Source organism: Chelon labrosus (genome assembly GCF_963514085.1).
Source record: "Chelon labrosus genome assembly, chromosome: 9".
NCBI classification, from domain to species: Eukaryota; Metazoa; Chordata; class Actinopteri; order Mugiliformes; family Mugilidae; genus Chelon; species Chelon labrosus.
In genome coordinates, this window is record NC_140359.1 from 19,344,138 (window position 1) to 19,370,516 (window position 26,379).

General features: G+C 43.6%; 2 protein-coding genes across 6 annotated transcripts in view; both read left to right on the top strand.

Moving 5' to 3' along the window:
• Positions 1 to 10,965, top strand: part of dock8 (dedicator of cytokinesis 8) — a 50,487-nt gene extending 39,522 nt beyond the window's left edge. For all 4 annotated transcript variants that reach the window (XM_084551127.1, XM_084551125.1, XM_084551126.1 and 1 more), the window contains 10 exons: positions 1,386 to 1,578; positions 2,189 to 2,332; positions 2,562 to 2,693; positions 3,025 to 3,159; positions 3,523 to 3,612; positions 3,840 to 4,076; positions 4,170 to 4,313; positions 5,401 to 5,507; positions 8,195 to 8,365; positions 9,266 to 10,965. In XM_084551127.1, the coding sequence (XP_084407253.1) occupies positions 1,386 to 1,578; positions 2,189 to 2,332; positions 2,562 to 2,693; positions 3,025 to 3,159; positions 3,523 to 3,612; positions 3,840 to 4,076; positions 4,170 to 4,313; positions 5,401 to 5,507; positions 8,195 to 8,365; positions 9,266 to 9,317 (1,405 nt within the window). In that variant the 3' untranslated portion in view covers positions 9,318 to 10,965. The remainder of the gene's footprint in view (positions 1 to 1,385; positions 1,579 to 2,188; positions 2,333 to 2,561; positions 2,694 to 3,024; positions 3,160 to 3,522; positions 3,613 to 3,839; positions 4,077 to 4,169; positions 4,314 to 5,400; positions 5,508 to 8,194; positions 8,366 to 9,265) is intronic.
• Positions 10,966 to 11,402: 437 nt separating this feature from the next.
• Positions 11,403 to 26,379, top strand: part of aopep (aminopeptidase O (putative)) — a 70,817-nt gene continuing 55,840 nt past the window's right edge. Inside the window, exons 1-6 of one of the 2 annotated variants that reach the window (XR_014699228.1) lie at positions 11,403 to 11,472; positions 13,208 to 14,038; positions 14,338 to 14,507; positions 15,768 to 16,020; positions 16,866 to 17,079; positions 17,514 to 17,638. Coding sequence is in view for 1 of the 2 variants with exons in the window: in XM_084551206.1 (XP_084407332.1) it covers positions 13,242 to 14,038; positions 14,338 to 14,507; positions 15,768 to 16,020; positions 16,866 to 17,079; positions 17,514 to 17,638 (1,559 nt within the window). In the remaining variant the exon portion in view is untranslated. Of the gene's footprint in view, positions 11,473 to 13,106; positions 14,039 to 14,337; positions 14,508 to 15,767; positions 16,021 to 16,865; positions 17,080 to 17,513; positions 17,639 to 26,379 lie in introns of those variants that run through there. The other variant, XM_084551206.1, reaches the window with a different exon arrangement.

The window sequence follows — 26,379 nt, forward strand, 5'->3', positions numbered from 1 at the left end:
CTGTGGTCTGCGCTGTTTTGCCTCTATTTGCTGCTCTCGCTATGGAAACCATGTGGTAGCAGTTTAGTCTTCTGATCTGGCTTTGTGTATATGCAAATGCAAACAGTGTGTGCGCGCAAGTGTGTGTGTGTGTGTCTGAGTGTGGGAGAGAACATGAAGGGGAAACACTGAGACAAAGAGAGCATACATGTGCTGCTGTTGATTTAGGCACTTTACCTCAACATGCTTCTCTGTCACCTACATGTATCATTTATCATAAACCTTTCTGTTTGGGGTTTGGTCCCAGTCGCCGGCTAAGTGTCTGACAGCTCTACCGATTGACCTGTTAACTTAACACACTTTACTACGCTCACCCGCGCGTTTACCTCCAAGCTCCCAAACACACATGGGTCACGGAGGCGCGAGACATTTGGTCTCCAGATGCTTGAGCTCATTTATGGTACAGTGACTCACCTGCTTTAGAAAACAATAATAGTAATAGTAACTCAGAGTGTTTTTCGATTTATTCCTTTTCCTGTAACCTCAATGATTATCCATTCATCACACAAACAGGAAATCATGTTCCACATTTCTTCTTGCCCATAAAACAAATGAATCCACTCGTCTGTCTAATGCTGCTGCACTCATTCTCATCACATGTTTTCTTTTAGGATATTTTCTGTCCATGTGTAGACAGTTTTGTTAAATTGACTCACCCAATTCAGTTTAGTTAAGGATATCAATGGACCTCCATTTATGTGCGGTTTTACCTATCATTATTGATATACACCAATCAGGCATAACATTATGACCACCTTCCTAATATTGCGTAGGTCTCCCTTGTGCCTCCAAAACAGTTGTGACTCATCAGAGAATGGACATGGGCCTTCTGAGGGTGTCCTGTGGTGTCTGGCAACAAAATATTATTAGTGGGGGGCCTTTGGGTCCTATGGGTTGAGGGGAGGGGCCTCTGTGGATCAGGCTTGTTCCAGTGCATCCCGCATATATTTAGGGATCTAGGGAATTTGGAGGTCGGGTCAACACCTTGTGTTGTTCTTCATGTTTTTTGAGTTGCTCCTAAAACATTATTGTGATGTCTACTGCCATCAAGGAGTGTCATTGCTATGGGTTGTGGGTGCCTGGTCTGGTGTAGGTGGGTGGTACATGTGTGAGTAACATCCAGAATTAATGCCAGTTCCAAAAGTTTCCCAGCAGAACATTGTATTGTTACAAGATAGTCAATGTTATTTACTTCTCCTGTCAGTGGTTTTAATATTGTGGCTGATCGGTGTATATGGTACATATGCAAAAGCCTTCGTGGTAGTTATGAACCCAGGGTTTCAGATTAAATAAAGGGAAAAGGAAAGACGGTAAAATAACAACCATTTTTCTTTTCCACTCTCCAGGATAGCAAAGGGCTACCAGACGTCTCCTGACCTCCGTCTGACCTGGCTGCAGAACATGGCAGAGAAGCACAACAACAGGAAGTGTTACACTGAGTCAGCTATGTGCCTTGTCCACGCAGCTGCCCTGGTGGCCGAGTACCTCAGCATGCTGGAGGATCACAAGTACCTGCCTGTTGGCAGCGTCACCTTCCAGGTAGACGGCCCAAAACGTAGATGAGCATATAGTAATAGGAATTAACTAATGATAAATATTTGTTTAATAGGACAGAAAACAAGACAAAAGCGACAATTACAGCAACACAAAATGAGAATTCATGATTTGTTTGTTATGGCTGTTGGTTGTTTTGTTGAATGGAGGCAAGCCTTCCTCTGCAGACCACGCCACATCACACATCTCCCCACGGATCACTTCTATATTTGGTTGCGTGTGTCCAGAGGGGGGAGCTGTGCTCTCAGAACGTCAACATGTAAACACGGCCCCCGTGGTATCTCTGCCTAATACGATGCCTTTGAAGATGAAGGGGAGAAAAAGGCAAATGTGCTCCTGTGGGAACATGTGAACAGCCTGTTTCCCCGAAGTGAAAACAAACCGTTATAAAGACGATGGTGTTATTGGCGAACTGTGTCATACACGAGTCCTCAGTGCTGCTCAGGTACAGAACACTCTAACCTGCAGCAGCACATTGATTGCGAGGTCATCAAAGTCCCATTCCCCACTGTAGGACGTCTCATTTTAAGCCATGTGATTGATTGTTTGATTAAGAGGGGTAACTGATTGATTAACGTACCGATTTTCTCCTCAGAACATCTCCCCCAACGTGCTGGAGGAGTCTGCAGTGTCGGATGACATCCTGTCCCCGGACGAGGACGGAGTGTGCTCAGGACGTTACTTCACTGAGAGCGGCCTGGTGGGGCTGCTTGAGCAGGCTGCCGAGCTCTTCAGCAATGTGAGACAAGCTGATGTTTATTCTTAAGGATTAACACAGAAACCTGTAGTTGTGTCCCAAATCCCTGCTGCATACCAATTCTCATCAAGTTTGGAGTATATACCGGGAGTCGTTTTATTGCATTACCCAGCAACTTATTGGTTAACGCTGAAAGTAACCAGCCTTACAGTCTGTGCAAGACTCTATATACAGTACACTAACCAGCAGTGACGGCTGTCTGTCTCATCAGGGCTGTCTCTATGAGGCGGTGAACGAGGTCTACAAGATCATCATACCGATCCTGGAGGCACATAGAGATTTCAGAAAACTGGCATCCACTCATGACAAGCTCCAGAGAGCCTTTGATAACATCATTCAGAAGGTAAGAAGCAAATTGCATTGCAGGGGGCTGCTTCATTTATTCAAATACAATTGAAGTAGGGGTGAGACAGAGCTTAAGATACTGTGGAGAAAGATCTTTTGCAGAATGGGAAGCAATTTAAAAATAATTTGAGTCTTTAAATTTCCTAATGCCATATTACTTAAGTATATAAGAAATAATAACTTTTTTTCCTCTCCAAAATCATTTACAGGAATGTCATATTTTAAAATTATTTTCTCAGTAAAGACCCCATAAAAGTCTATTAGTATAATCTACTTTTGTCCCACTGATTCAAGTGGAATATAAAATCCTGTCTTTGTTTCCCCTTCAGGGTCACAAGAGGATGTTTGGCACCTACTTCCGGGTGGGTTTTTATGGGGCCAAGTTCGGCGACCTGGATGAACGGGAATTCATTTACAAGGAGCCTGGGATCACACATCTGCCCGAGATATCACACAGGCTGGAGGTAACATAGAGGAGACTGTGTCTGTGTGTGTGTGCGTGCGTACTGTACAAGTGTGTGTTGTGAATTAATGTGAGATGGAGTTAAAGGGGAACATGGTGCCCGGCCTGGAGTGGTGGAATCTGAAAATGACTGAGAGACTATGAGGGAACACCATGACGGAGCGCAAGACGCGCAATTGGATGAATCCTTTTTTTTTAAGCTTAAATGGAGGAATAATGCCATCGGCGATACGGAATAAATCAGTGAATCGGTTGAATTTTATTCTCGTTTGAATAGCCTACCTATGAAGTCTGTATATTTGCATAAAAATCTTGATAAACTAACAACCATGTGTAGTAACTAAACCATTTCTCCTACCCCTAGAACTTCTATGGTCAGTGTTTCGGAGAGGACACGTTGGTGATGATCAAGGACTCTACACCAGTGGACAGAAAACAGCTCAACCCCAATAAGGTAGTAATGTCACAACACTGACTGGTTACATTTATTTTTTATAACAGATTAAGGTTATTTTTATTAAACAACTAGTATGTAGTGTAAGTAAAGTAGTATCTTGAACACCGATCAGGCATAACATTATGACCACTGACAGGAGAAGTAAATAACATTTCCGTTTTGCATGTATTGAAAAGACAAGTGAACAAATATGTTCCAATAAACCATTTTCCCTCTTCTTCCAGGCATACATCCAGATCACTTTTGTGGAACCCTTCTTTGACGACTATGAGATGAAAGACCGGCTGACGAACTTCGAGAAGAACTTCAACCTGCGCCGCTTCATGTACACCACACCGTTCACCAAGAGCGGGCGGCCGCGGGGCGAACTCAACGAGCAGTACAAGAGGAAGACCATCCTCACCACCATGCACGCCTTCCCCTACGTCAAGACCCGCATCAACGTCATCCAGAAAGAGGAGGTGAGTGCGAAGCAGCGTGGAGCTTTTAGGGTTTAATTTTTCACCCGATAAATAAAGTAAATTTGGAAAATAATCTTTCTCTTTTGTCACCAGTTTGACCTCACTCCCATTGAGGTGGCCATAGAGGACATGCAGAAGAAGACCAGAGAGCTAGCAGTTGCCACGCACAGAGAGCAACCTGATGCTAAGATGCTGCAGATGGTGCTGCAAGGCTCTGTGGGAGCCACTGTGAACCAGGTGATGCAGATTTTATTTTTGTGAATGAAGGCTGAAAGGATCATTTACTTCAAACCAAACGAACACCCTTCTCCGAAAACAATACTTTGCGCTGCAGCCCTTGTTATCGCCTGACTGTTCTGTGTTAATGTGTCGGCGAAAATCAGAGAATGATTTACCTCTATTTATGTTATCACATTTACAGTTTCCATTGTAGTCGCAGAGTGCAGGTGGGAGACGTGACAGTGATCACACATCAAAGCCTTCACCCCGTCCATAACCCTAATCCTTCCTTTGCTTTTCTCCTGATTTAGTTAAAACGTCAATTCATGGGCCCTCTTCCTTTCATGTCTCGGCTGCACGGCGTGCTGAACCGGAGGTCTCTTTGATCTGATAGCTTCCAGGTCCTGCCAGCATGGTGAATGTTGGAGTAATGACGAGGCTAGCTATAGCGCCCCCGCTCCCTCCCCCTATGCTTTATCTTACCAGCGTCTAATCTGACAGGTCCCTCGCTCCGACCTGATGGTTGTATACATAACACTAATGCTCAGCAGCTCCGTAAACATATAACTCTTGACTGTAATCAGCACAGGAGGCTGTTTTTCCGCGTGTGCGTCCGCAGCTTAAGCCGAGGACCGAGGCCCCGGCCTGATGCGTTTATGATGCTAATCAGAGCTGTTTAACCGTGCCTGTCGTGGTGCAGGCGCTGCGCAAGCTGTGGTTTTATGATGAATATAAGTTAGGATAACAGGATCCTATATTGGGCAAATGAGAGCCAAATGGTGGGTGTATGCGGGGTTAGCAGCGACATTAGCAATGCAAGAGGCTAATCATGGCTGCTGCTCTGATTTGATCTCTTCCTCATGTTCTCGTTCAGCGTCTTGGCCCTCAGCTGCATTAGGCATTCAGTTAGCAAGTCATTTCCCCCTGCCTGAATGAGGGCCATTCTCATCTCTCCTTTGTTCACATGCTCTCAAACACTTCCTCCCTTTCCTCTTTCCTTCCTCCGCTCTGTTTTTTCTTTCTCTTTCTTCTCTCTAACTCTGCCTCTTTGTTCTTGTCCCTTTTCCTCCTCTCTCCACGCCCCCCCATCCCCCCGCCAATGCAGGGCCCGTTGGAGGTGGCCCAGGTCTTCCTGAATGAGATCCCAGCGGACCCGAAGCTCTACCGTCACCACAATAAACTGCGCCTGTGTTTCAAAGAGTTTATAATGAGGTAAGATGTGATCAAAGAATCACCACCCAGTGACACACACTGCAACAAAGTCATGCAAAATTATGGGGGGAAAAAAAAAAATCCACGGTGAGGAAAAAAAACACAAAGTTCACCAGCTAGTTTACTTTCTCTTTACTGTTTCCAGTGGATGGCACTGGCTCAGTAGGTGGCAGAACAACAGAACAATACCTCAAAGAGATTTTCTGAATAGTAATAGCACTATCTTTATGAGACCAGACTTATAAGCAGTAAAAGTCTTCTCCAATACGCTCTAAAGTATGTATTCGGCATTATTTGTGTCAGTGTAGGAAGATAAAAGTCCACCACAGAGAGATGTGACTGATATCCTGCTGTTTAATAGTAAAAGTCGAGACGCAGAGATGGATGTGGCGAACTAATCACACTTTAAGGACTTAAACAGGTTGGATTAATGTGACAGAGGATTTTTTTCCCATGTCCACTGGAGACCAGAACACGTTTTTTTTTTTCCTCATAAAATCTCTTCGCTATTATTCTTCAGGAATTGCAAAGGTTTATTGTTCCCAAGAATTCCATTTTATTTATGCTGTAGACATAATTTAAGCCATCAGGCCAACTGCAAGATGTGTGGGGATTTCCTGAATTTGTGCAGAAGCTGTGTCGTATTTTTCGGGCGTTCGCGCATTGGTGTGTCTGTGCGTCTGCGTGTTCTCATCTCACGGGCCCGTGTCGCTCGCCCCCAAAAGGTGGTTTTCATTTTCGACCCCTTATGTCAAATTCCGGCTGCCATGATTGCTACAAGCAGGTTGGCAAATATTTACTGTAATTTTAGAAAAGGTTTATTTTTAGTCCTGCATCCAGGCCAGTTGGGACTGGACCCTTTGTGTGCCTGTCGTGCCATCGGTGACATGTTAAATAAAAAATGATTTTTTTAAATTAAACTAAGCTGACAGACTGAACTAAACGCCTCCCATCATGTACAGCGCTCTATGGCCAGCTCAGACATTGGGGCTTACACCCGAACATGTCATGTGCCGTGCAACTCATTACACAAAACATTGCTTTTTCACTGCTCACTCATTAATACAAACAGGTGCAGTGTAATGTACACTTACTTGCCAAAACATTAGGTACACTAGTGAAACCAAATCTACACCAATTCGGTAACCTTCCTAATATTGTGTAGGTCTCCCTTGTGCCTCCAAAAGAGTTGTAACTCCTGTGGTATCTGGCAACACAATGTTGTTAGTGGGGGCCTATGGGTTGAGGGGAGGGTCCTCTGTGGATCAGGCTTGTTCCAGTGCATCCCACAGATATTTTGGGATCTAGTGAATATGGAGGCCAGGAACACCTTGTGCCGTTTTTCATATTTTTTTTGTGTTGCTCCTAAACCATTTTTGTGATTACTACTGCCATCAAGTAGTGTCATTGCTATGGGGTTGGGGTGCCTGGTCTGGACTAGGTGGATGGTACATGTCTAAGTAACATCCACACAAATGAATGCCAGGTCCAACAGTTTTCCAGCAGAACATTGAATTGTCACAAGATGGTCAGTGTTATTTACTTCACCTCTCAGTGGTTTTAATGTTGTGGCTGATCGGTGTAAGCTGAACATTATACCAAATATGAAGCAAGATTTAGTGCAGGACTGTTATTCTTAGAATGTATTTGATTTCACTATAGCGTACCTTATCTTTTGGCAAGTGTAAAATAACAAGACTAATCGTCACACATAATTTAGGTGCAAGATAAACCCCCAAAAAATAAATGTATTAAGAAACACTGTTGGTTCTTTAAATCTGTTTTACAAATTTGCTCTCTAAAGCTGAACGTCTGAACTATATTGTCTATAGCGTCAGAGATCTAACCTTTAAGATGGGGTTGTTTCGAAAGCCTGTCCTGTGCTGGATTGACAGGTGTCTCCGCCTGTCGCAAACTTTGACGCTGTCTGTGATGTTGCTCCCTTGTCCCGATTCTTTTGTCCAGATTTGGATCTATACCACCTACAACTGGCAAACAGGACCATAGTTAGTCGAATGCAGAAAGACTGAGGAAAGCGCTCTTGATGAAAACGCCAAAATATTGTGAATGCTCATCAGAATGAAAACTTCAGACCAGGCGGCAACATGAAAAGCTACATGTCAGTGTATTTACCGTGTTTACTGTATAGATTGCAGTTTCCACATTGCCGTCATTAAAAGCTAAGAGATAAACTTGGACATGTGTTTGCAGTTATCCCCTTCTCTCCGATTTCCTGCAGACTGCTCTGTATGTTGGCCATTATACACGTCATGAGAGAGCGCTGCGGGGAGAGAAACCGTACTTGCCCTTTGCTCTTAGTTCAGCTCAGATCGTTTAATTCTTTCCTTTATAATTAGGCGTTGTCCTTTATCCGGCGCATGAAGGAGAGTAGGATTTCTATTTCTTAGTCCTTTGTGAGTTAGAGTTTTACCTCTTCTGCTACTGTGGAAGAAGCCTTGTGAGTCATTTGAAGGCTAGCTTCGTCCCTGCAGTCCAATACATTAACTCATTTAGAGTTTTGGAAAGGGAAAGGAACCATATTTATATGAAGTAGTTGCAGGATGTTGCTAGCATTAGACAGTGCACTGTATTTCTGAAGACCTGAAAAGTCCTTTTTTCACCCCATGCAGAAACTAAATACTGTATAACAGGCTCCAACCCATTCGTCTTTCTCTCCCGTCTCGTAGGTGTGGTGAGGCAGTTGAGAAGAATAAGCACCTGATCACATCAGACCAGAAGGAGTACCAGCAGGAACTGAAGAAGAACTACAACCGCCTGAGAGAAAGCCTGAGGCCTATGCTGGAGAGAAAGATCCCCGAGCTCTATAAGCCCATCATCAGGCCTCGACTGGAGAACAGGTAGACAGACGCACCATTTCAAAGCCGAAAGAGGACGAGGTGGAAAAACACACGCCATTGATCTTTTCATCCGTCTGTATCGTCGCTAAACTGAAAGGAAAGGGAAGAGTAAACTGGATTGATTCGAAATCCATTCACACTGTCCGTGTCACCTTTGCAGCTATTGAATGCTGAACCAGCGCCATGCTACGCATTTCTCTTATTTATAGCAGTGCATTATGTGCAAGTATTTCAAAGGGAAGCTCGCCCTCTAAATTTAGATTTATCTGTTAATTACTCGTCCCCTGCAATGCATTCTTTTTTTTTTTTTTTGTCATTTACTTTTTATTGGTTTTTGATTTTACATGTAAACAAACAAACAACCAAACAATCAACATGAAGACCTATAGACGAGTACAAAAGTATCAAGGGGAAAGTAAAAGTGTACCCAAGGGGACTGGTAGACACCTCCAGACGAGGAAGTGAGAGAGAAATTAAAATAAAAATAAAAAATAAAAAATTGAATACGTAAAAGTATTCTGATAGTTCAGTCTGAGATTACCTGAAGTCCGGTCTTATGTGCAATGCATTCTTGATTTGTGATTACACACATAATTATCTCATGTACAGTGTGACCACTGTGCCGACCTGTAGCTTGGTGCTGAGCGGTTATTTAAGTATGAAAATGTTTTAGAAGCTTTGCTCTCTGTTGGAAATGGGTGTAGGTTCTTTTTATATATATTTGGCATTTCCGTATTAAGTAATTGATACAAAAATTACCCATTTTCATCCTTTGCTCATGGACGTGTCTACTCTTACCTGCCATAACCGCTCCACCTCCTCATCCTTGTCATCATGCCTTATCTTTTCCCTCTGTGTTTTCCCCTCCTTCCCCCACCTGCTGTCATCCATTTCTCACAGGGATTCCTTCAAACGTCTAAGTTTCCGCAGAGCTCAGGAGGAAAACTCCTGAGATGCCACAGCACGAGCGCTGCTGTCACGCAACGGAGAGAGAGAGAGAGAGGGGGGAAAATAAAAGACAAGAGAAGATGAAAGAGGAGAATAACAACAAAAGGAGCTCTTCTGCACTGGAGCAGCACATTGTGCCCACAATGGAGGACTTACAGTTTCTCAGCAATCCAGGAGTGTATAGTAATGTCTGCTGCTTGTCCACTTTCAGGAGGCAAAACGAAAGAGAGAAGCACATAAAAAAGGGGGGTTAAAATCCCAAGCAAAGTGTAGCTTATTGAGCATTTCACTGTAAAATCTTCAGACGCCATGGTTCTGCTGATGTACTTTTTTTTTAGAAGACTACCTAGTCCTAATAATGCTGCAAACATTTCCTCTGGGTTGGTCAAGAAGCTCTCTTACCGGCCTAAGGCGTGCATGTGTACCAACAGCGCTCTTGTCCCTTTGTGTGTATATGTATGTAAATGTCTGAATGGATGTGTGTTTATTTAGATCATGTTTGGAGTAGAAGCTTTTGGTGCCATACTGAAGTCACTTTGCACTCAGCGAGGATAAATGATTCTGTTATGTGCTACAAAGGGCCTCTAAAATTTCAGTCTGGGCATCTGTGCACGACATGTGCCAGTGAGAGCAGTGTGGGCGGATTTGTGCACTGGAAGAAACTAGGTACAATTTCCTGTGTTAACTCTTGCGGCCATTGTTGTCATATTGCTGCTGGACATACAGTGGCTGTGTAGCTAATAAAAGAGGTAATGGATGTTTTCTGTTCACAGGAGGCTTTTTCCGAGGCTCTAAAATACACATAGAATCCACATAAAATCTCCATTTTGTATATAGTAGCGGTATTAGATCAGATAATTGCAAATATGTTTACAGAAGTATGAAAAACTATTTTGCATTTTATTTTATGAAAATGTATTTTTAGATAAATAAATGTAAAAATGGTATTAATTGGAAATATTATTCAGTAGGTGGTATTCAGTGGCTGAACATACTGAAACGATTTCAGTGTTTTTTTTTTTTTTCAACTGCAGCTAGTAAATAGACCGCTTCCTACGAAACACACTGTGCCATATAGGTCCTTCTTTATTTACTTGAGAACTGGGGAACAAGAAATGCAATATTTTTAAAAGTCACTCCACACACCTGTTGCTTTGCAAACCGAAATGTGCTCACCCCCTTTTGTCAGAATACATTCCACAAGATAAATGTATCACTGCTTTCGAGTATTAAAAGTGATTTTTAGTAGACGTCCGTGAAGCACCTCATCTCATCGATGCGTTGATGCTGCAGCTCATACTGTGTTTGGCGTTTTACAAGTGGGTATACATTTTCATGTGCATCATTAATGCTCCTTTGAATATTCGTGTCTAGGTACTTTTGTTATTTATTAGCTGTTGAGAAATTTAAAAAAAATGGCTTAATAAAACTGCAAGACTTTTACACGTATTAATTGTAGGAATTCAGATGAATGCCTATTTTTGAAACGGTCAGAAAGTGGGTGTTATGAGATGCGTTGGTGGCATTCAGCCGCTGGAGACTGCATTCATGTTATTTTTAGATCCGTACCTGTTGAGTTTGTTAAAGGTGGAATTTTTACTTGTCCTGCATAAAATGCTGTTGAAGAACCTGAATAAAACTTAATATATACACACGGACACTGTGTTTTATTTATATTTTATTTGATTTTATTTAGGAATCTAGAATCCTTTATTGTCATTATGTGAGAACATAACAAAATTTTGGGTGTAGCTCCTGGCTTAAATTGTGCAATATAAAAAACAATAGAATAGGCATAAGAATAAAATAAAAAGAAAAACGAAGTAAAAATAGAGCTGTGCAGATAGCAAACCATGTAAACATACAGTGCAAACATACAGCAGCAGTTAATTTTATTTACAGTACAGTTAGAGTTTGATATAACAGAACTACAACTCATTAACAATAATATTCAATTCATTCATTATTCGTGACATTTATTTACTTAAAAACGTCAGAATGAAACCACGAAGCGGAATTTAAAACCGCGGCAAGTATAAAGAACTACAATCTGCTGCCGTCGCGTCAATGTGACGACATCACCGCGCGACTTCGACAAGCCGGATGCAGCTTTGTTGCAGAACTCATTCGAGACAAGCGAGTAGTTGTGATGCCCGACGGTACGTTGGCGGTTGTTTTTGTTAGATATTGCTAAATGCACGGTTCGCTGCAGTAAAGCTGGAGGTTTACGGCGACACAGCTGCTGTAGTTTTGACCTCTTTTAATGAAACGGACACGAGAACAGACTTGAGACGGAAAGTTAGCTTCAACTCTCTCCTGTCAAACTCACAGTTAGCTTCACTCCACAGTAAAGTTTCATGAGCGGTGTGTTCAATCAAGGCGTGCTACTAAACTGTCTGGGATTCTCACACTACGTTTGTAGTAATAAAATATAAAATGAAAGTGTCACGGTGCTCACATCACTAATAGAACATGTGATTTAAAAACTAAGATGAAGACTGACCCTTTACTGACCCTGGCAGCTGTAGCCAAAAAGTTTATTATTCCTCTCTAAAGCAACAGTAAGAGCTTTTAGAACAGGAGTGGTCATATACAGAAATAGCTGATTTAGCTGTAGCAGTAATATTATCTCGTTTTGTTGTTTTTTTTTTCTGCTACTCCTGCGTACACCAGTCAGCCATAACATTATGGCCAAATAGTCATAGTAACTGGTCAAGGGACTAACACCGATCATCTCAATATCATGGCACCTACCAGTTGTGGTGGGATGCATTAGGCTTTACAACAGATCACCCAGTGCATCATAGTTTGTTTAGTGTAGACATAGATCTAGTCAGAGTGCCCACACTGACCCCTGTCCACCTCTGAAAGGGTATGGAAAATGGAATACAGAGCAATGGAAGAGATTGGGCTTATGTGATGTACACCGATCAGGCATAACATTTTGACCACCTGCCTAATATTGTGTAGGTCTCCCTTGTGCCTCCAAAACAGATGTGAATCATCAGCGAATGGACATGGGCCTTCTGAGGGTGTCCTGTGGTGTCTAGGGGCTGAGGGGAGGGGAGGGGGGGCCTCTGTGGATCAGGCTTGTTCCAGTGCATCCCACAGATACTAGATGAGTTTGGGATCTAGTGAATTTGTGCTGTTTTTTCATGTTTTTTTTTTTTTTTGAGTTTTTCCTAAACAGTTTTTGTGTGTGTGCCTGTGTCAGGCTGCTTCCTGCTGGGGATGGCTGCTGCCATAAAGGAGTGTCATTGGTATGGGGTGGGAGTGTCTGGTCTGATCTATGTGGTACATGTCTAATTAACATCCGCATGAAAGCCAGGTCCAAATGTCTCCTGTCAGTGGTTTTAATGTTATGGCTGATCAGTGTAAGCTGAACATTATAGCAGATATGAAGGAAGATTTCATCCTGCTGGGGATGGCTATCATTGCTATGGGATGGTTGTACGTGTCAAAGTAACATCCACATAAATGCCAGGACCCCGGTTTCATAGAAGAACGTTACATCGTAATAAGACCAAATATGTTACTCACTGTACCGGTTGGTTGGTTTAATGTTGTGGCTGATCGGTGTATATAAATCTATGCCTCTACCCCTGCACTGAATAAAATCATATGACATCCTGCTGTAATTGGCAAAAGCACTTCTTTCTTGCCAACCCTTCTTCATGCCCTGAGCAGGCTAAACAGAAAAATCGTGACAGCCAAAGCTGTCACATACATCCGGAGCGGTTTTAATATACTGTAGGTTACTACAAACACGTAGCTTTTCCTGGCACTTTGCTTCATTAAAACTTACCAAAATAGTTTTCTTGTTTGGAAACATTTGTGTAATGTGTGAACAGAAGGAGTATGGCACTTAAATTATTTTTTACACTTCCCTCCTAGGTTTAACGATCACATTTGATTTAATTGGTGTGACATGGAGCCGGATGGAGACCTAGACCCTGACAAAGATGACCTTCCACTCCGAGCCAATACTAACCACATGCTTGTCAGACATTATGTGCTGGACTTGGCTGTGCGTTTTGAAAGCAGGGTCATCAGTGGTAGCATTGTCCTGTTTCTGGAGCCTTGCTCTGGAGTAAGGACTCAGGCGGAGGATGACTCTGGACCTGGACCTGGCGACGATGCTGAAAGTAAAGAGGATGAAGAGAGTCAGGAGGGTGAAAATGGTAGCGGGAAGAGTACAACAAAGATGGAGGAGATGTTTGGTGCAAAAGGAGGAGACAGAGCTGAATGTCATGCTGTGTCTAGGTTTGACTCGCAGACTTCCGCTGACAATATTCAGTCTTCACATTCGTGGCAAACCAGCAGTGAAGCTGATTTCACCTTAGTGCTGGACTGCTGTGACCTTGATGTGTCAAAGGTGGAAGAGGTGGACATCACTTCCGTGTCAGAAATGTTGAGCCTCCTTCCAGACGCTGCATCGGAAAAGTCAGAGGTCATATCCGCGGACACACAAGCAACCGTTATTCAGAACCTTATCTCCATGCCCTCCGAACAGTGGAAGCGGAAGCATCAGCTCTTTTTGCTGTGTAGCCGTGCCCCCGGAGCCCTGGGTGTCGGCTCACTGCATTTTCTCAGAGACCGATGGAGTCTGCAGGTGAGGAAGACGGGGGTCACGTCACCTCGGGAGTTCCCTCGCGCTCTCAGGATCTGCTACCAGACGAGACCAACAGGAGGCTCCGTGAGGTGGACCAAAGACCAGGACAACAGGTTCGTCTCATGATGCAAGCCATTCAATAATGGATAATCTGATTCCTTATTATGGTATTAAAACTAAAACCACATATCCTTTTGATTTCTGCTACAGTTACGTTATTATATCCTGAGCTTTCAGTGTTGGAACAGAATCGTACCAATTCATTAATTCACAAAAAACACACCTCAGGCTCTGTCATACTGTTCTATGTGGGGGTGCTTTACTTGTATCTGTGTGTGTGTATTTGATTGGTCCTTTGAGCACTGAAGTGAAGTTTTTTTTTTTTATAGTTTACCATTGTTTACCCTTCCAGGGTGTGTGTTTACACTGCCGGTTCTCCCATCAACAACCGAGCCCTCTTCCCCTGCCAGGAGCCGCCTGTTGCCATGTCAACGTGGCAGGCAACAGTACGGGCCCCCAGTGAGTGTGTGGTTTTGATGAGCGGGGAGGAGACGGCCGTACCCATTGATGACAAAGACACACGTAAGCTGATGTGAAGCTGAGACGAGCAGACAAGTTGAATTTGTTACCGTAGGCCGAAGTCACAAATCAAAAATACGCCTCATAAAGGAATGTACAGCTCACGACACACTCTCTGCTATGACCCTGGTTCAGAAAATGTGGTATGCTGTTTTCTAATTGTTTTTTAATAATGAAAATTGTAAAAAAAAAAAAAATTGTATTGGAGTTAGATACACCGATCAGCCACAACATTAAAACCACTGACAGTTGAAGTGAATAACACTGACCATCTTGTGACAATACAGTGTTTTGCTGGGAAACGTTTGGACCTGGCATTCGTTCATGTGGATGTTACTTAGACATGTACCACCCACCTAGACCAGACCAGGCACCCCCACCCTATAGCAATGACACTCTTTGATGGCAGCAGCCATTCCCAGCAGGATGCAGCCTGACACAGACACACACACAAAAACAGTTTAGGAACAACTAAAAAACAAAATGAAAAACAGGACAAGGTGTTGACCTGGCCTCCAAATTCACTGGATCCCAAACTGATCAAGTATCTGTGGGATGATCCACAGAGGCCCCTCCCCTCAACCTATAGGACCCAAAGACCCCAAAAGCACAGAGGCACAAGGGAGACCTACACATTAATTAGGCAGGTGGTCATAATGTTGTCCTTGATCGGTGTGTACGTATAACTCCTATCAACACAGCATATACCACCCTGTAGTTAAAACTGGCTTCAAATTGTTGGTAATAAATGTGTTTGAATTTATTTAGACATACTGACTTTTAATGAAAAATGTTCGGTATTACTGGGACCTGAACTCGTCAATTTTTTCTTGGCCAGTTCCAAACTCTGTCCTCATTTATTTCAGAACTTCACCTTGATATTGTGCTGACATCTGTTTCAGCCTAACCTATTAGAGCTTTTCAGGTTGGATTTAGAACGAGATGTTGCAACAATGCAGGCAAGCTTGAATGAGAATAATGTAACTCTACAGGTTGATGTAAGTTTACTTATAGAATTAAAAACTCTTCAGTTTATGTATTTCCTTGATTGATATTAACGATTTTATCAGCCACTGCCATATCTTTGGTGTCATCTGAACCGTTGGCATGAGAGATATGCGTCTGATTCACCAGACAGTGAAAGAAAATGTCACTTTACAGATTTTTCCTCCATTTCCCACTCCATGTTCACTGTCAGTCGTCTAAATTTGTCTCTTCTTCATTTTCGTCCTTTCCTTCTTGCCCTTCATCTGCTCTCGGCAGATTCCTCATCCTGGAATTACTACGTAACTATGCCCATGCCCGCCTCCACCTTCACTTTGGCCGTGGGCCACTGGCACCAACTCGCAGCAGAAATTCCCCCAGCTTTGGAAAGAGGGGTGAGGGACAGGACAGACTTCGGCAAGGCGGCCAAACCCAAAGCTGGGTATGGGGAATTCACTGAGACTGAGCTTGTGTCTGGACTTGGACGTTCTGCTAGCCAAGCGGTAAAGGGCTCTCCACTCCAGACTGGCAGGTATTTTATTATTTTTCCTGTGCTCTTTTTGTCTTGTAAGATGTCCTCCTTTCCAGACTGTTATAAACCCTGAGTCTGGCCCTCCAACAATCCACATTGAGACTTTCCTTTCACCACACCAAAAAATGGCCCAGGTGAAGTTAGGATGATGGATGGGGTGAGGCACTCAATTAGCTTTTTATGACGAATGCATTAAAACTTGCACCATATTATATTGGGTTCAGTGCCCAGCATAAATTATCTTTGGGGAGAAACAGTAAAGCTAACATCATTTTTTATAGAAGTACAGAATATAGAGTGCAGGTTGTGGCAGTAGAGAGGGCTGGTTTACTGTAGGCAGGGGATGGTGGGGCTGGGGTCTCCCTCCTCACTGGCCGGCAGGTTGGCAGGTCTGCCAGTGGTTTCCAGTAATCCCCCTCCTCCCCTCATGGTTTTCCTCCAGCAGCAGCCTGCTGCAGGCCCCATGAATCTCCAACTACAAGGAAAGCCTTTATTTTCAGTGAATGGCTCGAAGGAAACTTGGCTGTCTCTTGAAACCTTTGGAACGGTTCTGATGCCGGGGACGGAGTTAGTGCTGGATATTGGATTAGAGTGAATGAGATTGCATGCCGACGCATAGATATTTTTGGGATCGTTGTGGTTTCGCCTCAGCGATGTACGTATTCCATATTTCCATTTCTTCCATTCCGATGCTTGGCGGAGAAAGAGGGAGCACACATTGCTCCATATGTGGTTCATTAGCTCAAAGTCCATATATTCTTTCAACAAAAAAAAAAATAAAATTAATTAAATCGTCGTCATTAACCTCAGATTAAACTTTTCTTCCCTTTTTTAATCTACTACAGCGGAGACCAGACCACCCGCTCAGACTCTGCTTTCTGTTACTCTTCCCTTGAGGGCAAGGGGCTCTCTGTAACTGATTATTCAGGCATGGTGGATGACGGCATTTCTTGTTCCCATGGCGACTACCCTTGCCGATTTACTGAGCGGTCGGCTAGGTCCCAGCGGGTGATTCCGCACCGTGTGTTTAGCCCCGTCTGCCTGCTGCAGAAGGCCCAGGTAAGAGTTTTGGAAGAACTGAGCTAATAAGATTTAGCATCAGTTAATGTTTGTGTCATTGCGCCAGGAGGTTTCAGCTGCCATCTTTTGGCTGAATAGTCAAAGTCTAAGATTGCATTCCCGTAAGGGCCATTTAAAACACCGCCCCATACTCTAAATTTGATATTTATTTAAAAAACATCTATAACTATGAAATCAAAAGCCTTTGTCTTTGTTTAGTCAGCTCTGAGCTGACACTGGGAAAACATCTTCAAGAAAAAGTGACTGCATCTCCCTCACACTTAATATTCCTTACCCGGAGCACTTAGAGCAATACTAGATATACACAAGTATGTCGATTGTTTATCTCATCAATCAGTATAAATATGTAAACATCATATTGAAGAAAAAGTTGCATCTTGACCATTATTTTGAGAAATGTGTTGCTTTTGCAGACGGCAGTCCTCAAGCTGTTGCCTCGATGTTTGGCTGCAGCCCATGCCGTTCTGGGCGTCCACCCCTTTCCCCGCCTTGATGTTCTCATCGTCCCAGTAGGATTCTCGAGTCTGGGCATGGCCAGGTAAATTTACGCCGACACTGTGTCTTTGGTACGATGGTGTGGATTGTGTAAAATGTTGGAAGGAAGAAAGGAAGTTAGACAGTTAAAAAGTTCCTCTTGTACTAAAAAAAAATTAAATAAATGCTGTTGCTGATTTGTCGGCCACTCGAGAGCAGAAGAAACAACCTGTCAACGCATCATATTACTTCCTAAGTTGACATTGCAAACAGTTGCCTTTTTTTATACTTCATTTGGAGTTGTGTGTTTATAGCTACTTGATGAATATCCAATATTCAGTCTCACTTAAGCTCCGTTTTGGGCTTCACCAACTCCTGAGGGGAATATCTGGCTCATAACTGCTAAATGCTCCAGTATGTTCACCGGCTACTAAATAAATAGTTTGCTGATTGGTCCTTGGAAGTCTATATGCAGAAGGTCCTTCGATATTTTTTCGCTGCAAACAGCTGCCCGCTGCATCTGGAAACGGCGCTGATGAGAGCTGTGAGAGCGAACCGAATAGTGAAGCTGCTAGCGCAAAACGAAAACAATGAGCTGAAGGATCCTTATGCTCCGGGAATTGCACAGGTGTCGATTATCTTACTACAAGCGTCACCTGCCACAATACATATAGTAATTTGATCCATTGTGGATGTATAATGTTGTGGTTATAGCAGTTCTTCTGTTTTGGCTTTAGTGTTTTATTCTATTCTGCAGTCATTTATGCAGACCAGTTTTTGGACAATATTGTAAAAAGTTGTAAAGAGTCAAGCAACAAAGCTACAGCCATGTACTTCTGTTTCAACTTTATAACTCTGCTTCTGCTTTTGCTTTTTCAAGTAAAATGTTTCTGGGTTGCATGATTAATGACAGTTCACGTTTCAAAACTCCCTCACTCCGTCTCAATCTGCCGTGTGGGGATCTTCAACGTAGGAATTCTTTCTGAATTAAAGACTCCAACCATACCTCCCTCTGAACTTTGTTCAATCACTTGTCATCCCTCCTACCCCCCCCGAGCATAACTGCTTCCAAAACTGGCCGGTGGGACTTATCTTCTGACCTGCTCGCATGTCCATGGTGCTTATAGAATGAAGTGTTGCAAAGAGTAAATGCTGTCTCTAAAGCTTTTTTTTCCAGCAAGAAAAACGATTGCTCAAGTATATCTAGGTCAAATACAGTAAAGATGAACACATACACATGTTGTCAGTTGGCAGTGGAAGTTGGAAAATGAAAGAATCCTTAGCCTCTTCACTAGTCGTCTACTGAAAGTCCCCCATGAAGCGGCTAGCGGAGTGCTGTTTGATTCTAGCCACCTTCTCCCGATAAGCCCAGTGTCTTCTGATTGGTCAGCTCCAACTGCCCAATCAGACACCAGCTATACACGTTTAATCCGAAATTCAAAACCAGCAATGCCGCTGGTAAAGCAGAAACATGGGGGGAGGCTTAATTGAAAACAAAATTAGTCCACACCTCCCAGTGCAGGATGAGTCATCAACATTTTTTAGCGGTTTTTTTTCCCCCTGCAAAACTCACGTTCTGTATAATACAAGACTTGATTTCATTATTTTCTTTTCTTTTGACAGCTATTACTTAATTCATCGATTCATTCATTCTAAGTAACTGATTTGTCCTTTGGTTAGCCACTAGATAATAAACGTAAATCCCATTAAACAGCTTAAAACTTTTTTTTACACAAGTCAAGATTTATTCAGTGTTGATCTATTTCAGAAATGTGTTGTTCACTATTTTCTATCAATAAATAGCAACTGCAGTGTTGAATATGTTTTAATTTTTAATGCCTCGTGTTTATTTTAATTGGAAATGCACCTGTATTAGTTTTCTGCTGAAGGTTGTTTACACTGAATTAGAGCGTAACATTAATGGAAATCTGTGTAATTTAGTTTTCTACGCGTATATGACCAAAAACAAACTTTTTACAAATGTAATGGAAAGCTGAATTTCCACACTTTGGGAGTTCAGGATCGGGGCTTTTTTATTTTTGTAATTTTCCGGATTGTGTGGGAGTGGGCATAGTCGGGGATAGATGTAAAACACTGCGAAGCATCAACGTGTGCAACGCAAATGGGTTTACATCGACCTGTTTCCGAAGCACTAATGCTTGTCTTTAGTCATTGCCCCTTATTAGTTATCGGCTGTTCTTTATTTTTTTTTTCCTGTTTCTTCCCTTCACTCGTTTTCCAGACTCACCACCTTGATTCCATCCAAACAGACCCTTTCCTTATCCTTTCCCACATTTTTCACCCTTCAAACAAAATCCCAGTGTTTCTTTTAATCTGCTCACTCACACCTGTTTTTTTTTTTCTTTAAATGATTTTACAGTTTAATCATGACGTTGACACCCAGCCAAGCCAGTCCAGATTAAACTGTATCCTCTCCATCCCGTCCTCCGCATAAAATATGGCGTTTCTTTCTTTCTTCATTTTTTGTGCGCTTAATGTCAAACCAAAACCCTACCACATAACCCTGACCCTTGCGATGATGGAGGCTAACATTTTCTCTGGGCGCAGCTTCATTGAGTCAGCAAGTCAGTGAATAGGCTGCTGTGTATTTTTTTATTTTTTTCAAGGGGTTTCAGGTGGTCTGGAGGCTCTCCATTTCACGCCAGACTTGGGTGTATTTATGTATGGCAGATGGGTGGGTGCAAAGCCACAAGGATGACAGATTCACTGTTGTATGCACTATAGATAATTCACCTCTATGTATTTGTTTCCTCTTCGCCCTCACCCTGTCTTCAGAGGCTTTGCTCTCTCTGCTCCTTTTCCACATTTATCCTCCTTTCATTTTCTTACTCCCCCTGTTTTCTGTCATCGTCCTGTCCCAAAAATGATAAGTATCCTGCTCCTGTCACTCCTTCTTTACCCTTCAGTTCCCTCGTACTTTAAAACCCCTGTGTTTGTTTGCTTGTCCTTTTCAGTGCCTTCCACCTCTGCTGTGTGTACGGTCAATCACTCTTCAGTTTGGCCTCCAGCATTCCTCAGTAGTCATATTTCGCAATGCAGTTCTTTCAGGTGGCATATGCTGTCCTTGTAGATATAACTGAAACCAATCGGGAGCCATATGAATGAAATTAAAACCGTTAATTAAGTAAAATAAAGACTATCATCGTCTGGCCTTTCTTCTAATGGTGCTGATAAAGTAAACTGATTAGGGTGGTCAGTAAACGTCCCACTGTCTGCGGTCCACAACCACAGTCTGTCTTTACTCTCTCCATCTGCCTTTCTCCTCCCCCGCTGTTGGCCTCCCTAGGGAGAAGTGCCCCAGACAGGATATGAGCTCATACCTGAATATGTATCCCGCGTGAATTTCTGATGTTATAGCCAAGAGTGGTCTCAGTCGGAGATACGCCGAATGGCGGAGGGTGACAGAGAGTGTCGTAGTCTGGGCCTCGTTCTCAGCTTACTTGTTTTTGCTCCTTCGCCCAAAACACAGAGTGGTCTTTGATCTACGAAAAACCTCTCCCCCACGTTGCGAAAATTTGTCTCCGTGCTATATTTATTTTGAATGGACATCAAGTGCTGACACAGAGGCAGTTCTGCTGTGGTTGTTGTCTGACGGATGTTTTCTTTTCCTTATGAGGATAGCTTCCAGGCACATATTCCTCTTTCCTCTTTCCCTGGCTGCTTAGGCTCCAGTTAGCTGCAGATGACAGAGAAGAGATTTAAGGCCTTCATTAAGTTTCAGACAGCACCTGCACTGACTCCCTATAAAACTCTGCAGGGTTCTCAACCCAATGTCAACTCATTGCATCCTCCCCTCAATGCCGGTGGCTCAGTCCTGGATGCCTCCGCAGAGCTGTGCTCTAGGAATACTGGGAGGTCAACTATAATGCAAGCGTAGATTGAGATGAGAGAGAGAGAAAGAAGGGAGGACGAAGAGGGTAAAGGAGGGGTTCACGACAGGCCAGCAGACCCCCAGGATGTGGGAGAGGATGTGTGGATTATTCCCAGCAACAAAAGCCATTAGCCCCTGGAAGGACTTCAGAGACTGGCGCTATTTAATCTAGAGATTGGGAGGTATGTGGGCCCCACTTGTTGGGATCAAGCCAAGCGCACTGGAAACAGCAGGAGTGGAGGGGCTACAGGCCAGGGAGCTGTGGCAAGGAGGCATAAAGCTGTTGTAGTGTGATACAGAGAAGGGAGGGCAGAGCCGAAGCAGGCTAGGAATTAGAGTGGCGTGAAGTTTTTATACTGAGATACGAGAGGGAGGGCAGGAAACCGAAGATTAAGGAGTCAAGTAAGGGCATGTCTGCACTCAAGGGCTGTGCCACGTACACCGTGATCTGGTTCGGGGCATATAGACACACAAAGAAAACTTGCGTGGACGTTGCTTCGAATGTACGGTTCACGGTATTTCCGTCACAAATCTTTGCTTAACTTGTGTCACGGTGTGAGCAACAGTCTTCTGTGTTTCCTTTAGTGGTCCAGATTGGAAAAGCAATACTGCTCATGTCACATAGTATTGCCTCTTTTAAAATATTTGTGCACATTCCTACGGTCATCCTCTTTTCAGCTGGCCTGACAACAAACCGGAGAGCACAACGTAAGAGCACCGTTTGAGTTGCATTACCGCTCCCAATGCTTTCAGTAAAACATTGAGGAGCCCATAAGGGAGTGGAAGCAAAACACAATCTGGTTAAACACTGATGGAGGAGTATGGACAAGGGATGAAGAGGCGTCTTGAGTATAGCACAGCTGGGGAGTCACTTAAAGTTAATTTTCCATTCATCCTGTATAAAACACCCGTGATTGAAGGACAAGGGAATGGTGTCCACTGCTTCATTGCGTACAAGTTTTTCTTTGTTTTCATCTCCCTTACCTCATATGTTTCTTTTTTTTTCTCTCTTTTTTTCTTTTTTGCATCTGCAATCTCCTCATCGCATCTCGGCCACGTCATTTGCTTCTGGCTGGGAGTGACAGGAAGGGCACGGCACTTCCTCTGGCTCTTTGAAGCTGAGGTCTATGTGTCCCAAAGTGTTGGCTGAACTCGCAGGGCTAATCTGAGATCACTGTGTTTTGCATTGTGCCCGAATGAAGACATCCCTGAGAGAGCGAGCGGTGGTTTCCCCACGCTGGTGTTGAAATGGGCCTTTTAGCAGTGTGGGCGATGTGGGGTTTTGTTTTGCCTCGCTGTAGACAGGCCGATTCCTGTGCTTGTGATTGTGTGAATGCGTGTATTGTTCGAATTATGGTGCAAGGATGTGTATTTATTCTGATGGCTTGACGTCAGAGGAATGCTACACAGATCATTTATCACTGGCCTTTAACTGAGCCGGATCAATGCACGCTTCTGTCTGCCAATGAGAATTTTTACGTATTTATTTTTTTATTTTTTATGACACGGGAAAGGGAGGGCCGCCTCACACCACTTGATGGCAGGCTGTGATAAACCCACATGCATACAGTGCATATGTAAACATATCTGTCTCTCAGCATGTCTCATAACACTTTTATTTCCAGCTTTCTTGATTATCACATTGCACAAACGAGCTTCTTGCAAACATGTTTGTTTGGAGGCATTAATACTTCCCCCACACAATTTTGCCTGATATGACATTTCTCATCCTGCTGTTTTGTTTCATTTATTTACACAACTCTCACCTCATAGGGAGCGGCTGCCTGAAGAAACGGGGACGACTCCACTTGCAGCATATGCCAAACTAGGCCGTCATATAACTGTCACAGGCACAGCTAAAAATTATGACCGGTGTATACCTCTTGACCTTTCTAAGTGGCACTTGAGGATTTTCAGCTTGGCTTCAGTTGATTGCATTGTTTGTTTATGGGCTAGCAGGAAGTCACATTGGCCAATGGTCCCCGTTGAGAGGAAGTAGGGACCTGGGGCGCCGGTGGGTGGGTGGGTGGATGGCGGGGGGCTTTCGGGTTAGTACCCTGCAGGATAATCCCCCGCTGCCCTGGAGCTCTTTAGTGTGCCACCTGAGCTGTTTTTTTTCATCTTTTATAGGACCAGACCGGTGGCTTTACACGTTGTAGAAAACGCATATTCTTCACGTCACTGCCGACCATTGCCCCGAATTGTAGTTTTTAAATGGATTTCCTGCTTTCTGCAGAAACATTGGGTTAGCTGTAGCAGAGCACAGCAACCTTTTCGTCTGATTCAAAAATCACATTACAGGCCTGATGACAGTCTTCTTATTTTTTTTATTTGATCTGAAGGTTTTTGAATTTAGTTATCTCAGGCGTGCACTCATCATACATTAACAATAAATAATTATTAGTTCAAACTGTAAAGCTGATCATGTAGGAAAGGTCGTTAACTTTGAGAGAAGCAAACCACAAAATGTAGATTTAAAAGTTTAGACAGTACCCAGTTTCTAGTACCTGTCTCCCATCACTTTTCACCCCCACCGAGTTGCACCTCCTTGAGCGGTGCAGCCCCCTCTTTTCTCTATCACTTTCCCAATCCTCCCACTCTTGGTCCTTCCCTCTTCCTTCTGATGTCTCGGTGGATTTCTTGCCTTTCTGCTCTCCTCTCCAGTTTGATCTGCAAAGTAACCCTAGAAGTGTGTGACACAGCCCTGCTCTTTCAGGAGGCAGCTTGGGGGGGCTCTGGCTTGGGGCGGAGATGGGCAGGATGTTGGGGGGGGGGGGGGGGGGGGGGGGGGGGGGTCGTTTTTTTTTTTTTTTTTCTTGGCATAGAAGACAGCTGTTAATCAAATAGTCAAGGATGAGATGTTTCTTTCTTTCCACCTTGAGTGGATCTCCCTTTCGTCCAAAGCCTCACAAAAGAGCTCGGGAAGTTGAAAAGACAGCTCTGCATGCCTGCACCTGGACAGAGGAGGAGGGAGTGTCGTGTGTGCTTTTAAAGTGATTGCATGTAGTTAAGATTTTTAGGTGGGATTTATTTCTTTTCTTTTACAGTTTCCCTTGTTGGTGTGCTCACTTCCTGCTTAACACACACAGGACAGCTCCAAACCCCACAAGCGCAGGCCACTGCTATCAATCTAGTCCGGTCTCTTCTGCAGGGTCAGACCTTCCTCTGTGGTCTTAATGAAGATAGCAGGGTACAGCTTAGCAAGTGCCTTGTTATTGCAGGAACATTCCTTTCTAGTTATCGGGGGCCTCTCATCTTCCCCATCCGCAGTGTTGGTTTACCTGCCCTGCTACAGTATCTGCTCACAAACTGAAGGAGCCGCCTTTTTTACTCGTTTGCTGCTTTAAAGGACAGGGTTATGCATTTTGTTGTAACATGTAACATTGACTTTTGCCCTACTGCTGAGTCCAGCATTGCACACCACTATAACCACTGTCACACGGGCTGTTTTTTTTGGTGGGTGAGTGACGGCGCGTTGCTTAGAAACGCCCTCGGATGAGAACCTGCTGGCAACAGCTGGCATATAGTACTGCATTTAACAGTAACACAGACACACTGTGCCATAAGTCTGGATTAGAGGCTGTGGCAAGACAGCCCTGTCACCGCACACCCATTCTACTAACTAATGGATGAGTCCACAGGACCCATTCCCTGGAGTGATGGATGAGCCCATTGTGTGGCGTAGGGGACGCTGCTGCTGATCTTGGCGTGCATCCTGGGGCATGTGTGTGATAGTGGGCTGAGGGTAATTTCATTTGTCTGTGCAAAGCCAGACAGTTTAATGTCCGTGGGTCCCCTGCGCTGAACCGGCCAAAATGAGACATTTGAAACAAAGTGCTGTGAAATGCTCTCTGGTAATGCGTCTCATGTCTGGGTTGGCTTTTAGCCTTGGGGAAAGAGCAGTGCTCAAAGCTGGTCTGCCGGTCACTTTCGCATTTGGCTGTTTCGAGTCATGCTAGGGGCATGGCTCTGTGGATGGCCCGTGTTGGTCCGTCTGGCAGTGGGTCAGTCCATCAGCTTGGTTCAGACTAAAATATCATTAATAGAGATTCAGAGGGTGCAATCTTATCCACTGCCCTTTTCTATAGTGCCCTCAGTAAGGTTTTGTTCACCCTGTGAAAATATTTTCTACTAGAAGGATTGGCGCAAAATGTTGCATTGACCTTCATGATTTCCAGAACCTTTATTTCCTCTTGTACTGCCGTGAGGTGTGTGCTTCAGTGAAATATCCCAACAAATACTGGGATAGATTACCATGAAATTTGGTGATATTTCGTAAATATTTAATTGTCAAGCCCATAAATCTCAGTTGCACTTTTTTTTTATTTAGTGTGTGGCCTGTTCAGGTTGGATTTAGCTAGCTTAATACTTACGGCTCTTTTAGAGTACTGCGGGACCTAAACGGCGACTGAAACTTTCGACTGAAACGCGAGTCATACAAACGTTTGTATCTTCAAACCTCCTCAGTTAACCTTTCCTCGATGTGTTCCATCTTTATTGATCCAAAACAAGTAATTCCAAAATTGCGGAGATGGAGAAAGAGCCGGAAATACTAAGGTGGAAACGTGCAGCAACCAAGCGGCCCAATCACAGCCCTTGCGGTCTGCGTCACCACTATGGTCTGCATATGCTCTGCGCTATCAACGTAGCTTCTGCGTCAACTTAATGCGGAAGTCTAAACCACCCATTACTTAGTAGGTGTATTGAACTTAATTTGGAAGATGTACAGTTTACAAATACAATTTTATCTACTTCACTTTTAGTCTTTTCTTTGGGTTGACAATAACACATCATCAAAGCCTTATCTCCCAAGCATTCTTCTTTACAGTCACATTACTTCGTCTCTGCTCCTTGTGTTTTCACACCTGTTGATAGTTCTGGTACCTTGTTACAGCGCAGTTGTAATTGCATGT